The 17,709-nt window shown below is 44.5% G+C and overlaps 1 protein-coding gene across 1 annotated transcript; it reads left to right on the top strand.

Annotated features, from left to right (window-relative positions):
- Window positions 1–922: 922 nt before the first annotated feature.
- LOC140204050 (protein YIF1B-like) lies at window positions 923–17,703 on the top strand. The gene is made up of 5 exons (XM_072270301.1): window positions 923–1,057; window positions 8,348–8,568; window positions 9,084–9,188; window positions 11,343–11,421; window positions 16,188–17,703. Exons 1-5 carry the CDS (start codon window positions 1,024–1,026, stop codon window positions 16,217–16,219), a joined length of 471 nt encoding a protein of 156 aa, XP_072126402.1. The 5' UTR covers window positions 923–1,023; the 3' UTR covers window positions 16,220–17,703.
- The last annotated feature ends 6 nt before the right edge of the window (window positions 17,704–17,709 follow it).

Below are 17,709 nucleotides of genomic sequence, written 5' to 3'. Positions count from 1 at the left end.
AGGAGCCCAAAAAAATACTTAATACATAGAAGTAGAATAAGGCCATCCAGCCCATTGATTCTGCTCTGCCATTCCATCATGGCTAATTAGCCCTCTCGGCTTCATTCTTCATTGCCATCTGGATAGAGAAATTCCTCCTCATCTCTGTTCTAAAAGGAAGTCCTTCTATTTTGAGGCTGAGCCCTCTGATCCAAGACTCCCTTGCTATAGGAAGCATCCTCTCCATGACCAATCTACCTGAGCCTTTCAACGTTTAAGAGGTTTCAATGCAATTCTTCCCCCCACCCCCATTCTTCTAACTCCTGTGAGTACAAGACCAGATCCATCAAAGGCTCCTCATACATTAACCCTTTAATTTTCAGGATCATTACTGCTATTGTGGAGATTGAGATGGCTGGGTTGGTCCGTCTAACAGCCGTCGCAAAGTTGCCCACAACTTTTCTCCCAAGTGGCAGAACCCAGAGCAGAAATTCATATAGCTATTAACAAAAAATATGTATATGTCACTTTGATTGCTGTGAAGAGGAATATTCTTAAAAGACATTCTTTTAAGCTAGTTTTGCCCATTTATTCTTTTCTCCCTCAATCAGATTCCACTTACATTTCACGAAACTTACCATTAAAGTTCAAAGTCAATTTATTATAAAAATACGTATATGTCACTATATACAACCCAGAGATTTATTTATTAAAGTGGAAAACTTTTCCTCTTTAAAGGAGCCTGTCCACTGACCTGTTCCCAATCGGTTGGCGATCTGCTCTAGGACTTTAATTGCTTCTAAATTAGGTCGGCAATTAATAAAAAGAAGACACGTGTCTCAATATCCGTCCAATCATTGGCATGAAATAAACCAGTTGTGGGGCGGGTTTTCGAGCCGCAGTCGATACGCTACGTGACCAAGTTAGTTTTCTGATTGGTGGATGGGGGTGTCGATCATATGCCTTGCGGCCGTTCTGCGCAGGAGTTGCTGGTTTTCTGCCGGTTTGGGTTGGGTGCGTGGAGATCGGTCGCCGGTTCCCGACATGGACCGCAGTGGCCCTGCAGGCTTCAGGCAGTGTAAGTTACGTACGTGGCCCACTTTTAAATATGTTGGCCACGCGACGCCACAAATGAGTGGCCATATGTTCCCAGTTCGCAAATGGCCACCGGAAAGGAAAGAGCAGCTGGCTTCCTCTTCGGGGACCCTTCCGTAGTCCCCACCGCGGGGCGGAGGGAATCGGAGACCCCAGGCCCGAGGGGCTTAGATATCCTAGACCCATCTCCTTCGTCCACCGGTGTGAAATAGTGACCCCCCCAGAGGAAAATGATTAATCTCGTTACCCTGTTTCCCGGCGGTGGTGAGATAAGATTGGGGAGGGAGTGAGAAAATGGTGCGGATGAGTGAATGGGGTCTAGGGTGAGGGGTGGGCGGACGGGGTGATGGGGGAAAGGGGGTGGGCGGACGGGGTCCAGGGGTGGTGGGGGTGGGTGGATGGGGGTGGGGGGGAGGGGGTGGGGGGACGGGGTGAGGGGGTGGGCGGACGGGGTGATGGGGGAAAGGGGGTGGGCGGACGGGGTCCAGGGGTGGTGGGGGTGGGTGGATGGGGGTGGGGGGGAGGCGGTGGGCGGATGGGGGTGGGGGGGAGGGGGTGGGCGGATGGGGGTGGGGGGGAGGGGGTGGGCGGACGGGGTGTGGGGGACGGGGTGAGGGGGTGGGCGGATGGCGTGGGGAGGAAGGGTGGGCAGATGGGGTCTGGGGTGGGGGGGGGAAGGGAGTAGGTGGATGGGGTCTGGGGGTGGGGGGATGGGGTCTGGGGGTAGAGGGAAAGGGGGTGGGTGGATGGGGTCTGGGGGTAGAGGGAAAGGGGGTGGGTGGATGGGGTCTGGGGCAGAGGGAGAAAGAGGGTGGGTGGACGGGGTCTGGGGAGACAGGAAAAGGGAGTGGCTTGATGGGGGTCTGTCAAGTGTGTGAGTGTGGGGAGAGAAGGGTGTGGGCAGCAGGATTTGCAGTGAGGTGAGAGATTTGGGTGGTCAGAGTCTGGGGGTGGGTGAGTGTGGTGATTGGATGGGGTCTGGAAAGGGAATTGGTCAGGGTCAGAGGATCAAAGGAGTTTAGGTGTTGATGTGGTTGAAATGAACATGGCTTTAGGGAAATTCCAGACATGAACTCTTCCTCTGGGAAGTGGACGCTGCTCCCTAACAAACTTCTCCCATCATGCTGTTGCTATCACAAAGACCTTGCAGCTTGAGGGGAAAGTGGGGGCTTTGGGTGAAACTGGAGATTTATCCTTTGGGTTGGGGAAACTAATGGACCTAATTCCTTGCAACACTTGCCTTGGAATTTGAGTTGGTAATTTCAATTCTCACCCCAGAGAGCAGGCTAACACTCAGCAGAATTATCTGCTGATTGGGGGTGCACAGAGCTCCACATCTACTTGGAATCTGGTTACTATATCTTTGATCTAACTATTTTATCATTAACACCTTCTTGCTATACACAATGTTGTAGGAGTTTATTGGACAAATTATTTTGTGATATTTCATGATCTATGTTTAAAAAGATTAGCTGTACAGTACAGTGATCCCCTTGGTTCAGTATCTGAATTACCAGGTGGTGTGCTCTTTAAACTAACTGGGTCCCTCTCTCCTGTGCTCAGTCAAACCTACTGGGTTATCCTAATGCGGTGTAATAGCTTTAAAAAAAAGAATGAATAGATGAGGACCTAATATTGATATGTATAATAGTCTAGAAAATCTGACGCATCTTCAAAATCTAAGGGTTTTAGATTGGAGTTTTGCTATCCTTGGAGCATTCATTTAGGGAAGGAACAATATAAATACAAGTCTTTTAATTAAAGGAATGCTAATAGAAATTGTACTTCCCCAGCCAGTATTAAAATTTGTAAGCAGAGTGCAGAGCCAGTAGAGCCACTACCTTGTAATTCCAGTGGCTTGGGTTCAAGACCAAATTGTAGCCCTGTTTGCACAATCTCCCTTTGTGTGGGTTTCCCTGGGTGCTCCAGTTTCCTTGCATTGCAAAGATGTAGAGGTAAGCAGGTTAACTGGCTTCTCTAAATTGTCCCCTTAATGTGCATCGGAATGGTGGAATCTAGAGGGAGCTGATGACTATCGGATTCAGATTTAATATCATTGGTATGTGTTGTTACATTTGTTAACTTTACAGGGAGAATCAATAGGGCAAATCAAACAAGATTGTTGTCACTGATTAACTGGATCTGAAAACTCTCACTCTTTCTTCAATTACACTTTATTTTGTGCACAAGAACAGTGTGACCCCCGTCCCAATACTCTTTCGAAGTCTGAACAATGAAATGCCCTTTTTATAAATAGACTAGTTGTGTACAAATATTAACCAATAAGACCATAAGCTATAGGAACAAAATTAGGCCATTTGGCCCTTTGAGTCTTCTCTGCTATTTCATCATGGCTTATCTAATTTTCCTCTCAACCCCAATCCCCTGCCTTCTCCCCGTATCGCTTCATGCCCTGACCAATCAAGAATCTATCAACCTTTGCCTTAAATATGCATAAAAATTTGGCCTTCAAAGCTGGTTGAGGCAAAGAATTCCATGGATTCACCACTCTGGCTAAGAAATTCCTCATCTGTTCTGAAAGGATGCTCCTCACAACCTCTAGAAGGCTGTGTCCTCTGGTCTAGGATTCTCCCACTATAGGAAACGTCCTTCTCCACATCCACTCTATCAAGGCTGTTCACAATAGGTAACTTTGGGAATGTTCAAATTCCTTATTTGCCTAATCAATCACCAATCACACTGAATATAGTGATATTAATAGCCTATAGAATCTCCACATTAAAGGCCAATAATAATTAAGAATTAGTAAAGTAGCTATCATCTGTTATGTACCCCGTAACTGGGTTGCCAAACCAGCAGAAATGGATCACTCAGTTGGAGTCTGGATTACTAGAACTAAGAAAGTTTTATTAAAGAAACAAGCAACACAGTACTCTAATCAAAAGGATAATAAATGCAACAGTTCAGCAATGATAAACATGTACACAGAATTAAGATAACAGCATTAATCAAGCTCTATCGTTGTCTAGGGGTAAATGACCAATTTCAAAGTGACACAAAAGTCCAGTTCAATTTAGTCCAGTTCGCAGTAATCGTTGCCATGGCGATGGACAACGTGGGGGAGAGAGAGAGAGAGAACGACTGATCATTCAGACACGGCTTCCACTCACAGACCGGCGATATTGCTCACAAGCAGCTTTCGGGCGAGTCCTTTGTGATGTCACCTGAGGTCACCGACTGTGACCCCTCCTCCAGATGCGGTCGATCCTCTGCAGTGAACCCGGCACCCAAGCGAGGGTGGACACACACCGGGTTCCCGCTGATCATACCTTTCCACCCTGTGCGTTGTCCGGTACTTCCCACCGACTCGTGAGAGGCGCACCGCTTCCAGGGTCTCGTTACCTCGGGTGTCGTGTGTGTGTCCTGCCTTAGCGAACCTGTCCCTTTTTATCCCCCTGCTGGGGTATCGCCTGTCCATCACTTCAAACAGTTCAGGGTTCAAAGGGGGAGCCGCTCTAGACAGCTCTCTCTCCCGTCCCTTCATTACACATCTCCAGATCGCCTGTCCATCACTTCAAACAGTTCAGGGTTCAAAGGGGGAGCCGCTCTAGACAGCTCTCTCTCCCGTCCCTTCATTAACATCTCCAGATGCTGCTTCATTGTTCCTTATCTCTCCTTCCCCTGAGGACAGGTGGCAGACCAACTGCTGATGCCACTGATGCTAACCCAGGCCAGCAAACATCTTAATTTATGTGTATTCTCGTCACACATCCTATAATCCTTCCTTTGCATGCTTGCTATACCAAATGGCTCTGGTCCCCTGTTGTGCAAAGGGAAGCTATGCTGTTCAAGGATCTTTCTTCAAAGGGTGACAGCATGCTATCTGTAAACTATCTTAGCCTGGACATTTGCCTGTGTAAACTATCTTTGCCTGTGCCGAAGGTGCCGCGCCCCAGTGGCCTCAATGACTACAGACCGGTGGCATTGACCTCCCACATCATGAAGACCCTGGAGAGACTTGTTCTGGAGCTGCTCTGGTCTATGGTCAGGCTACACTTAGATCCCCTCCAGATCGCCTACCAGCCCCGACTAGGAGTTGAGGATGCCATCGTCTACCTGTTGAACCCTGTCTATGCCCGCCTGGACAAGCCAGCGAGCACTGTGAGGGTCGTGTTTTTTGACTTCTCCAGTGCGTTCACCACCATCCGCCCTGCTCTGCTGGGGGAGAAGCTGACAGCGATGCAGGTGGATGCTTTCCTGGTATCATGGATTCTTGATTATCTGACTGGCAGACCACAGTATGTGTGCATGCAACACTGTGTGTCCGACAGAGTGATCAGCAGCACTGGGGCTCCACAGGGGACTATCTTGTCTCCCTTTCTCTTCACCATTTACACCTCAGACTTCAACTACTGCACAGAGTCTTGTCATCTTCAGAAGTTTTCTGGTGACTCAGCATAGTTGGATGCATCAGCAAGGGAGATGAGGCTGAGTACAGGTCTACGGTAAGAAACTTTGTCACATGGTGTGAGCAGAATTACCTGCAGTTTAATGTGATAAAGACTAAGGAGCTGGTGGTAGACCTGAGGAGAGCTGAGGTACCGGTGACCCCTGTTTCCATCCAGGGGGTCAGTGTGGACATGGCGGAGGATTACAAATACCTGGGGATATGAATTGACAATAAACTGGACTGGTCTAAGAACACTGAGGCTGTCTACAAGAAGGGTCAGAGCCGTCTCTAGTTCCTGAGGAGACTGAGGTCCTTTAACATCTGTCGGACGATGCTGAGGATGTTCTACGAGTCTGTGGTGGCCAGTGCGATCATGTTTGCTGTTGTGTGCTGGGGCAGCAGGCTGAGGGTAGCAGACACCAACAGAATCAACAAACTCATTCGTAAGGCCAGTGATGTTGTGGGGATGGAACTGGACTCTGATGGTGGTGTCTGAAAAGAGGGTGCTGTCCAAGTTGCATGCCATCTTGGACAATGTCTCCCATCCACTACATAATGTACTGGGTGGGCACAGGAGTACATTCAGCCAGAGGCTCATTCCACCAAGATGCAACACAGAGCGTCATAGGAAGTCATTCCTGCCTGTGGCCATCAACTCCTCCCTTGGACGGTCAGACACCCTGAGCCAATAGGTTGGTCCTGGACTTATTTCCTGGCATAATTTACATATTACTATTTAATTATTTATGGTTTTATTACTATTTAATTATTTATGGTGCAACTGTAGCAAAAACCAATTTCCCCCAGGATCAATAAAGTATGACTATGACATTATTTTAACACACTTGCCTTGCTGCAACTTCTGCAAGAGTATTAAATGGTTGTGCCTTCAGTGAACTGCAGCCTACTTTGTGCTGTGCGACATTGACAAGTCATTGTGTCAATTCAGTCAGGAAGCAACAAAGGTTTTTGTAAAGCTTAGCGGCCAGTGTGTCAAACTCATGTGGTCTTGTTTTGCTCCAAGTTGCATCCCATGTTTACCTTGCTGCATTTTTGAAGCATTTTCCATCGTCTTTATGATTTCCTAGATTGGTGTTTCTTATGCTTCCAGACAATGGAAGAAGGATTTTCAAAAGCTTCAGAGTTTCTTTAACCAAGTAAGCCCAAGACATGATCTTGCTGTTAGCATGAGTGTGTCATTGATACTGTATACTCCCTCGGAGATCTAGCCCAATGAGAAAATAGTTCTGCTTTTCGGCCTAAATGTTGCCATTTATAAAGTACTTATGAGAAATCTTAAATAACTTGCAAGGATATTAGAGGCTGTGAAGAGTTTATAGTTTGTATGAGGCTAGTTCCCTTTCACAGTCCCACACATTGGTTTAGGATCTATTTCCATTGATTAGCTACCCTTTTATGTTAATACAGCCCCTGAAAGTACAGTGTCTCATCCTTTACAGAAGTTAGCAGTGGAGAAGGAATATGGGCTAGACAACACAAAATCCTGGAGGAACTCAGCAGGTCAGGCAGCATCTGTGGAAAGCAATAAAGATTTAACAGAAGAGTCCTGTCCTGAAACATCGACTCTTAATTCCTGTCCATAGATGCTGCCTTACCTGCTGAGTTGTTCCAGCATTGTGTGTTACTCTGGATTTCTAGATTTTGTGTTTATGGTGTGCTTTTGCATGCTTCAATGTGATAAAGTGTTGGAGAAGATAAGAGTGGAGCTTTCTGAAATGAGTTTCATATCAGCCTTGTGGAGCAGCTTGGAAATCTTAAGAAAAAACACAGGAAACAGTCTGCCAAGATGGTTATGCATTCCATCTGTTACTGATTATAATCGGCTTAACATAATTGTACCTTGATATTTACTGGAGCTGTTGCCTCTCAAAGGCCCAAGAAATCATTATTTTGTAGCCCTGCCCAAGTGATCTGCATCAAGATTGTCAAATCTTGCAGCATTGTGAAATATTTGTCCCATCTGAGTATTTACAACATGCCTGCCTGCTTTTGTATTATCATGTTGCAAGTGGTGCGTAGCAGTCAGCATGACGCCAGAGTTTGGAGTTCAATCCTGGCGTGCTCTGAAAGTAGTCTGTACCCATGGAATGCGTTGATTTTTCCCTGGGTGCTCTGGATTCCTCTCAGTCCAGAGGCATACCGGTTAATGGGTCATTGTAATTGTCCCGTGATTAGGCTAGTTTAAAGTGGGGTTGCTGGTGGTGCTCAAAGAGCCAGAAGGGCTGTATCTAAGTAAAATAAAAGTGAATGTCCTCGGTAATTCTCTGCATCCTTCTCAGTGGGTTCATACCGGTTTCTAGTCATCCATTACTCTTTCTATGGGAAGCAGTTTTTCATAAACCCAGATATTAACCTGCCAGAACCAGGTTTAGACTTGCCTAATGAAAGAAATCCAATGCTTATGGTGAACAACACACACAATGAGCAAGTCAGGCAGCTTCAGTGGAGGGTAATAAAAAGTTGACATATTTGGGTGGAGATCCTTCAGCTGCTTGATGTGCTGAGTTCCTCCAGCATTTCGTGTGTTGCACAAGATTTGAGCATTTGCAGAATCTCCTGTTTATGATTTGCCAGCACGTACACTACTCTTCCACGTGCAATCTCTTCCACTGCTGACTTGTGTATACTTGATCAAGTGTGTTCCCTGGTTGCTGTGAAATCAATTGGTGGTGGTTGGGGGGAGGAGTGGGGGTTGTGATATTTTTACACTAGGGCATTTCACTGTATGTTTCCATATGCGTGTAATAAATAAATGAGAACCTGAACTAGAACTTCTCTGAGGAATTGGGTTGAGTTGGTGTTGTTCTGTTAGCCAGCTTATTCTGTCCCTCTTTTTTCCAGCTACCAAGGTGAGAGCGAGGGTCCCAGGGCAGCCCAGTCACCTCTTTGAAGACACCAGTGGAAATATGGATGTTCCGCCGTTTGAATCTGGATACGAGGGGCCCTCTCCGAGCTTCGGCCTGACAAGACCCAGTATCCTCAGTGACCCCATGGTGTCTGACCTGGCGATGGCTTACGGGAGCAGTTTGGCCAGTCAGGGGAAGGACATTATGGATAAAAATGTAAGAGGCTTTGGTAAAGCCAGGCAAATTCTTCACTCAGTGCACAGAATCTTCCTCCTTACCATTTCATTCATTCCTAAACCACGAGTGTTCAGCACATGGAAACAGCTGTTGACCTGCACTGCCTATCAGTATATCTCAACACCAATAGGTGTTGTTTATTTACTTAGAGGTACTGTGTAGAACAGGCCCTTCTGCTCCTTTGAGCCGTGCTGCCCAGTAACCCCCAATTTTAAAGCTCACCTAATCACGGAGCAATTAACGATGACCCATTCACCTACCAACCGATACGTCTTTGGACTGTGGGGGGAAACTAAAGCCCCTGAAGGAAATTCCAGGATTAGTAATCCAGCCGTCACAAGAATTTTAGATTCACCACCCTCTGCCAAATAAGGTGTGCGCCTGACCCAGATATCTTCAGGTCATGCAAACATTTTTAGCTTGTGATTGGTCATTCTTAAACTAATACTTCTTAACCATGATGATGCATTGTCTCTGTACCTTTATGTCTGCAGATTGATCGATTTATTCCAGTGAGCAGATTGAAGTATTACTTTGCTGTGGATACTGTTTACGTTGGAAAGAAACTGGGTCTCCTCATCTTTCCGTACATGCACCAGGTAAGGGATGCGACTCTTTACTGGTCTTAAAGTTGCAGAGGATTCTTTTGTGGATAAGTGTATCTTGATCTTAAAACTCACTGAGTCTTCAGGAATTTTGAGTTCCTTTGGGATGTAACAAAGCAGCCTTTGTGTCATCTCGTTTAGAATCATCCCTGAAGCAATGCCTACTGATCTGTCTCAGTTTATGCATTTAATGTGGTTTCTTGTACCACATTGCCTTTCTGAAGTTTATTTAGAAATGCAGTGCAGAATAGGCCTTTGGACCCCTGATTTAGCTCTTGCCTAATCACCAGAGAGTTTACAATAACCAGTGCATCTTTGGGCTGGCGGAGGAATCCGGAACGCTCTGAGCATGTGGAGACACAGGTGATGTCGGAATTGAACTCTGAACTCTGCCCAAGCTGTGGTAGTGGCAATAACCACTGCGCTACTGTGGCATCCAGAATTGTTTTGCTTCTGTTAACATGCAATGTAAGATTGTTTCTGAAGGTGATGCTACTTCACATGAATCCTAACACAGTACTTCTGTTTGCAATATTGGTTATCAGTAATGGAATTGAAATGCAGACAAGCAGTGTTGTCAGTCTTGGTTCCACAGATAATACTGTGATACTTGTATAATTAAAACCTTTATTTGATATTTGTTCTCTTTACTGTCAAGAGGATACTGTCTGTCTGAAGAAGAATTTCTTTAGCTAGAGGGTGGTGAATCTGCAGAATTTAGTGCCACAAGTGGGTGCAGAAGCAAAATCATTGAGTAGTTTTAAAGTGGGGGTTGATAGGTTCTGAATTAGTAAAGGCTTCAAGGGTTCCAAGGAGAAGGCAGGAGAATGAGGTTGAGAAGGATAATAAGTCAGCCATGACGGAATGGTGGAGATGACTCTGAGCTGAGTGGCCTGATTCACAGTAACGGGTACTTCTAGCTAAATGAGCCCAATTGTGCCCACATGACCAAATATCCCATTATGCCTCTGACTTTAGAATGTGAGGGGAATCCCACGTGGTCCTTGCAGGTAGCAGTGGGAATGGAGCCCGGGTTGCTGGTGTTGTAATAGTGTTACACTAACCACTATATTATCGTGCTGTTCATCTTGAGGATGTTATATATGATACAGTGCAGGCTGAAGCAAGGGTAGCTTTTCACTGAAAGCCCTCCCCACAATTGAGCACATCTACATGGAGCACTCTTGCAAGAAAGCAACATCCATCTTCAAGGATCACCACCATACTCTTCTCACAACTTCTGTCAGGAAGAAAGTACAGGAGCCTTAGGACCCACACCACCAGGTTCGTGAGCTGTTATTACCCCTCAACTATCAGGCTTTTGAAGCAAAGGATGACTTCAGTCACCCATCAGAGAACTGTTCCCACAAAGGACTCATGTTCTTGATACTTTTTGTGCACATTTTGTTGTCTTTTGCACATTGGTTGTTTGTTCATCTCGTTGTATATGGTCTTTTATTTATTTTTATTGTGTTGCTTATATTTGTTGTGTATGCCCGCAAGAAAATGAACCTCAGGGTTACACATGATGATGTATGCTTTGACAATAAATTTAATTTGAACTTTGAAAGGAGGTAGGAACATAATGATGAAGAGGGTCCAGGTGATGTGTGAAGCAGAAAGGTGTAAACTCAGCCAGCTCCGTCACGGGCACTAGCCTCCCCATCATTGAGAGCATCTTGGAAAGGCATCCATCGTTAAGGACCTCTATCACCCATGATGTGCTCCTTTCTCATTGCTACCATCAAGGAGGAGACACAGAAGCTTGAAGATGCACACCCAATGCTTTAGAAATAGCTCCACCATCAGATTTCAGAACAATGAACCAACCCATAAACACCTTCTCAGTACTTTTTTGCTCTCTTTTTGCCAACTTGTTTAATTTAGTTTTTTAATGTATTATGTTTTAATTGATACTCTGCTATGTATTGCACTGTAATGCTACCGCAAAACAACAAATTTCACAACATATGGCAGTGGTATTAAACCTGATTCTGATTCAGAAGAAGCTGAGGAAGATGTGCTAGAGGTGACAACATTCTGTAGTAACATGGAGATGGACAGTTACAGGAGGAGAGAAAGGTTGGTTTTAGAAAAAGAATGATCAAAGAGCAAAGTTATGCAGCTCTTCACCCTTTTTGTTGACAGAACTGGGAGGTGCAATATCAACAAGACGCCCCTGTGGCTCCCCGGGTTGAGGTAAACGCTCCGGACTTGTATATTCCAGGTGAGTGTCTGAACTATTTAATCAGTAGAGCCAGCAGTCACAACCAGGACTATAAATTGCTTCAGTGCTTTGACACACTATTTTCAGCAAGAGGCAAAATTCAGTGTAGACCTGACAGCAATGGACACTCTTCATCCATCCTCGCCATCTTCAGTGCGACTGAATCTACTTGTAGAATGGTCTCGCGTTTCCTGAAGTGTGGAATTTTGCTGCCTCTAATTTATGTAAATGTCGTAACCCTTAGAATTAGTAACATTGTTGGACAAATAGCTTGGGTGCACATTTCTGATGGATGTTTAAATGTTGTTGGGAGTCATAGCTCTTGTGCACCCATGGTACACATCTCTCCCAACCAGCACCCATCTGGATAGTTAGTGGTTTGTGTGTTTTTGGAGCCAAGCCTGCAATATGTCCACTTTCCAGCAGCCTGGGTTTGGAATGATCAAAATCAAGATCAGAGGATCAATTCTGTTTTGAATTGTAAAGTTTTTTAATGCTGGCTCACCTGAGCCCCATTTACACCACAAACTATGAATGGAGAGTGCATTAATAATATAAGAGCATAATCGGAGCAGGAGTAGGCCATCTAGTCCGTTGAGCCTGCTCCGCCATTCAATAAGATCATGGCTGATCTGACCATGGACTCATCTCCACCTACCTGCCTTTTCCCTATAACCCTTAATTCCTCTACTATGCAAAAATCTATCCAACCTTGTTTTTAATACATTTTTTGAGGTAGCCTCCACTGCTTCATTGGACAGAGAATTCCACGGATTCACCAGTCTTTGGGAAAAGCAGTTCCTCCTCATCTCTGTCCTAAATTTACTCCCCTGAATCTTGAGGCTATGTCCCCGGTTATAGTCTCACCTACCAGTGGAAACAGCTTTCCTGCCTCTATCTTATCTGTCCCTTTCATAATTTTGTTTCTATAAGATCACCTCTCATTCTTCTGAATTCCAGCGGGTACAGTCCCAAGTGACTATCTGTCCTCGTAGACTAACCCTCCTCATCTCTGGAAACAACCCGGTGAATCTCTTCTCCACTGCCTCCAAAGCCAGTACATTCTTCCTCGAGGAGACCAGTAATGCACACAGTACTCCAGGTGCTGCCTCACCAGTACCCTGTCAATTGCAGCATAACCTCCCTGCTCTTAAATTCAATCCCTCTAGTAATGAAGGCCAACATTCCATTTGCCTTGATAGCCTGCTACACCTGCAAACCAATCTTTTATGATTCATGCACAAGCACTCCCAGGTCCCTCTACACAGCTTTTAATCCTTTAAGATTGCTGCAATCTTTTACAATTTAAATAATAATCTTTTCTTCTATTTTCCTTCCAAAGTGGATGATCTTGCATTTACCAGCATTGTACCCCATCTTCCAGACCCTTGCCCACTCACTTAATCTATCTATATCTCTCTGCAGACTCTACGTATCCTCTGCACAATTTGCTTTTCCACTCAATTTAGTATCATCAGCAAACTTAGATACCCTACACTCGGTGTCCTGTTCCAGATTATTAATGTATATCATGAACAGTTGCAGGCCCAGCACCAATCCCTGTGGCACACCGCTCACCGCTGATTGCCAACCAGGGTAACACCCATGTATCCCAACTCTGCTTTCTGTTGGTTAACCAATCCTCTCCATGCTCACACATCACCATCCTTATCTTGTGTGGCAACTTATCAAATGTCTTCTGGAAATCCAAATAAATAACATCCATCTGTTCTCCTCTATCCACTGCACTCATTATATCCTCAAAGGACTCCAGTAAGTTTGTCAAACAGGACCTGCCTTTGCTGAATCCATGCTGCGTCTGCCTGATGGATCCATTTCTTTCCAGATGCCTCGCTATTTCTTTAATGATGGCTTCAAGCATTTTCCCAACTACAGGTATTAAACTATGTGGCCTACAGTTACCTGCCTTATGCTCGCATCTTTTATTTTGAACAGTGGCGTGATATTTGCCTTCTTCCAATCCGCTGGGACCTGCCCAGAGTCCAGAGAATTTTGGTAAATTTATCACCAAAGCCTGTACTATAACCTCTGCCATTTTTTTTCAGTACCCTGGGATGCATTCCATCAGGACCAGGGGACTTGTCTGTCTTTAGGCCCACAAGTTTGCTCAACACTTCCTCTTTACTGATAGCTATTTTATCGAGGTCCTCACCTCCCATCGCGTTCAAACCATCTCTTTGGCATGTTAGACGTGTCCTCCACTGTGAAGATTGACACAAAATAGTCATTCAAAGCCTGGGCCATTTCCTCATTACCCAATATCAATTCTCCCGTCTCGTCCTCCAAGGGACTTGTTTACTTTAACCACCCTTTTCTGCTTTATATAATTATAATAATTTTTACTATTTTGTGCTAGTTTATTTTCACAATCTATCTTCCCTTTCTTTATTGCTCACTTAATGGTTCTTTGTTGCTTTTTAGTTTTTTCCTAATCTTCCAATTTCCCACTACACTTGGTGACTTTGTACACATGAGCTTTTAGTTTGATGCCTTCCTTTATTTCATAGAAACATAGAAAACCTACAGCACAATACAGGCTCTTTGGCCCGCAAAGCTGTGCGGAACATGTCTTTACCTTAGAAATTACCTAGGGCTACCCATAGCCCTCTATTTTTCTAAGCTCCATGTACCTATCCAGGAGTCTCTTAAAAGACCCTATCATAACCGCCTCCACCACCATCGCCGGCAGCCCATTCCACACACTTACTCTTGACATCTCCTCTGTATCTACTTCCAAGCACCTTAAAACAGCGCCCTCTCGTGCTAGCCATTTCGGCCCTGGGAAGAAGCCTCTGACTAATCATATGATCAGTGCCTCTATAAGGTCACCTCTCATTCTCCGTCGCTTCAAGGAGAAAAGGCCGAGTTCACTCAACCTATTCTCTTAAGGCATGCTCCCCAATCCAGGCAACATCTTTGTAAATTTCCTCTGTACCCTTTCTATGGTTTCCACAATCCCCTTTACCCTCTACTGAGCACAGTACTCCAAGTGGGGTCTGACTGGGGTCCTATATAGCTGCAACATTACCTCTCGGCTCCTAAACTCAATCCCACGATTGATGAAAACCAATGGACCATATGCTACCTTAACCACAGAGTCAACCTGCGCAGCAGCTTTGAGTGTCCAATGGACTCAGACCCCAAGATCCCTCTGATCCTCCACACTACCAAGAGTCTGACCATTAATACTATATTCTGCCATCATATTTGACCTACCAAAATGAACCACTTCACACTAATCTGAGTTGAACTCCATCTGTCCATCTGTCACTTCTCAGCCCAGTTTTGCATCCTATCAGTGTCCCGCTGTAACCTCTGACAGCCCTCCACACTATCCACAACACCCCAACCTTTGTGTCATCAGCAAATTTACTAACCTATCCCTCCACTTCCTCATTCAGGTCATTTATAAAAATCACGAAGAGTAGAGGACCCAGAACAGATCCCTGAGGCACACCACTGGTCACTGACCTCCATGCAGAATATGACCGTCTACAACCACTCTTTGCCTTCTGTGGGCAAGCCAGTTCTGGATCCACAAAGCAATTTCCCTTATGATCCCATGCCCCCTTACTTTCTCAATAAGCTTTGCATGGGGTACCTTATCAAATGCCTTGCTGAAATCCATATACACTACATCTACTGCTCTTCCTTCATCAATGTACTTAGTCACAGCCTCAAAAATTCAATCAGGCTTGTAAGGCACAACCTGCCTTTGACAAAGCTATGCTGACTACTCCTAATCATATTATGCCTTTCCAAATGTTTATAAATCCTGCCCTGCAGGATCTTCTCCATAAACTTACCAACCACTGAAGTAAGGCTCATTGGTCTATAATTTCCTGGGCTATCTCTACACCCTTTCTTGAATAAGGAAACAACATCTGCAATCCTCCGGAACCTCTCCCATCCCCATTGATGATGCAAAGATCATCGCCAGAGACTCATCAATTTCCTCCCTCACCTCCCACAGTAGCCTGGGGTACATCCAGTCTGGTACCGGTGACCTATCCAACTTGATGCTTTCCAAAAGCTTCAGCACATCCTCTTTCTTAATATCTACATGCTCAAGCTTTTCAGTCTGCTGTAAGTCATCACTACAGTCGCCAAGATCCTTTTCCATAGTGAATACTGAAGCAAAGTATTCATTAAGTACCTCTGCCATCTCCTCCGGTTCCACACACACTTCTCCACTGTCACACTTGATTAATCCTATTCTCTCACGTCTTATCCTCTGGCTGTTCACGTACTTGTAGAATGCCTTGGAATTTTCCTTAATCCTGTCCATCAAGGCCTTCTCATGGCCCCTTCTGGATCTCCTAATTCATTCTTAAGCTCCTTCCTGCAAGCCTTACAATCTTCTGGATGTCTACCATTACCTGTTTTTTTTTTATTTGTGTTGTGTTTTTTTTTTTGAAGCTTTCAAACCTTTGTTCTCCATAGCTGGCTCTCCCCACTCTTATTGTCCTTTTAACTGGAATATATTTTTGTTGGGCACTGTAAAAAATCTCTTTGAAAGTCCTCTGCTATTCTTCAATCGTTCGACCATATAGGTAGTGTTCCCAGTCTACCCTATCCAACTCCCTCATCGTGTAGTAGTCTCTTTTGTTTAGGTATAATATATACTGGTTTTAGATCGAAATATTGCACTCTGTATTTGTATGAGAAACTGAATCATACTGTGATCAGTTTCCAAGTGGATCCCTAACTACAAGATTGTTAATTTTACCTGTCTCATTGTACAGGACCAGATCCAAGATGGCACGTTCCATTGTAGTAACATGCTGTTCAAGAAGGCTATCATGAATACATTCTATGAAGTCCTCCAAGGCTGTCTCGACCAACTTGATTCACCCAATCTATGTGCAAGTTAAAGTCCCCCACAATAACTGCTGTTCCATTTTTACATGCCTCAGATATTTCTCTGTTTATTGCCTGTGCCACTGTAATGTTATTATTTTGTAGTCTATGGACAACTCGCACCAGTGGTTTTTTTCCCCTTTACGATTCCTAATTTCTACCCAAATGGATTCAACATTTTGCTCCTTTGATCTTACTCTCTGTCTCACTATCACCCTGAACTCATCTTTAATTAAGAGAGCTACCCACCTCACTTACTTTCCTGCTATCCTTCCTTACTACTTGATATCCTTGGACAGTTAATTCCTAATCCTCTCCATCTGCAACTATCTTCCTGGAATGGCCAATAAATCATTCCTGTTTATACTGATTTTGTGACACAAGTTCACTGACCTTGTTTTAAATACTACGGGCATTGGGACAAAGTGCCCTTACGCTCAATGTGCTTTTAAAATCTAGTAATCTTTGTCTCTTTTGCACTTTTCTGTACTCCACTGTCTTTTTTTTAAACTTTTGCTTTATCTTTATCCACACTTTTCTCTTATACTTTATCCATACTTCTCCAATCTGTTGAACCCACCCTCTTGCTATTTACGTACAGTTCAACTGAGCCATTGGGAAAGGGGTGGGATCAGTTCAATATCAGGTATTTGACTATGTAACTACACATTTCCCTTGGTGGATTAAGGTTAGCACATTTGCTGATGATTATTGCACTTTGAAACATGATTTTCCACAGTCTCCAAATAGTAGGGTTGTTTGTAAACACAAATTGAGAAATTTCTTTCACTATTAATCACAAATCCCAAAGCTATTGACTTCAGAAGTTGCCAGACACCATTCCCCAACCCCTGCTCCATTCTTCTCCCTAGTATTGGCCTGTAACTGAATCAAACTATTTAAAATCTTTGTGCCTAGTCCATTCAACCTATTGAGTCTGTGCAGGATCTCAGGGCGATGGCATTCCCCCACATTTTTCTGTAAGCTATTTGTTTTTTTTCATGTCCTTCATTTCAAGTTCAGCTTATTGTCATTCAACCATACATGTGTATACTGCCAAACTAAACAATGTTCCTCCGGATCAAGATGCACAGTACAGTACATATGACTCAAGAAACACAAAGTAATATTACGACATTTAATAAGATGCATTTCCGATACAAGTTTACAAAGTAATCGGTACTGGTGCTTCATACATGGTCTTCATATGCTGAGATTCATACGTGGTGACAGGGAGTTTAGTAGTCTTATGACCTGGAAGAACCCTAACAGTTTTTGCTGCAGTACCTCCTGCTTAATGGTAGGGGTCAAAAAGACTGTTGACAGATAGGACTTTACACCCCTTACTATACCCAACCACCCCCCCCACCCACCCCATTTTATACCACTTACCAACATCGGGTAATT

This window comes from Mobula birostris, chromosome 10, assembly GCF_030028105.1.
Source record: "Mobula birostris isolate sMobBir1 chromosome 10, sMobBir1.hap1, whole genome shotgun sequence".
NCBI lineage: Eukaryota > Metazoa > Chordata > Chondrichthyes > Myliobatiformes > Myliobatidae > Mobula > Mobula birostris.
Note: the sequence above shows the minus strand (reverse complement) of the source record. Positions and strands in the feature narration are given on the sequence as shown.

What these genes read in the sequence shown, in the direction of transcription:
- LOC140204050 (XM_072270301.1), top strand. Translation starts at nt 1,024, where the DNA reads ATGGACCGCAGTGGCCCTGCAGGCTTCAGGCAGT. An exon ending in AGGACATTATGGATAAAAAT is followed by an intron (nt 8,569 to 9,083) that starts GTAAGAGGCTTT and finishes TTATGTCTGCAG; the next exon opens with ATTGATCGATTTATTCCAGT. An exon ending in TCCGGACTTGTATATTCCAG is followed by an intron (nt 11,422 to 16,187) that starts GTGAGTGTCTGA and finishes CTCATTGTACAG; the next exon opens with GACCAGATCCAAGATGGCAC.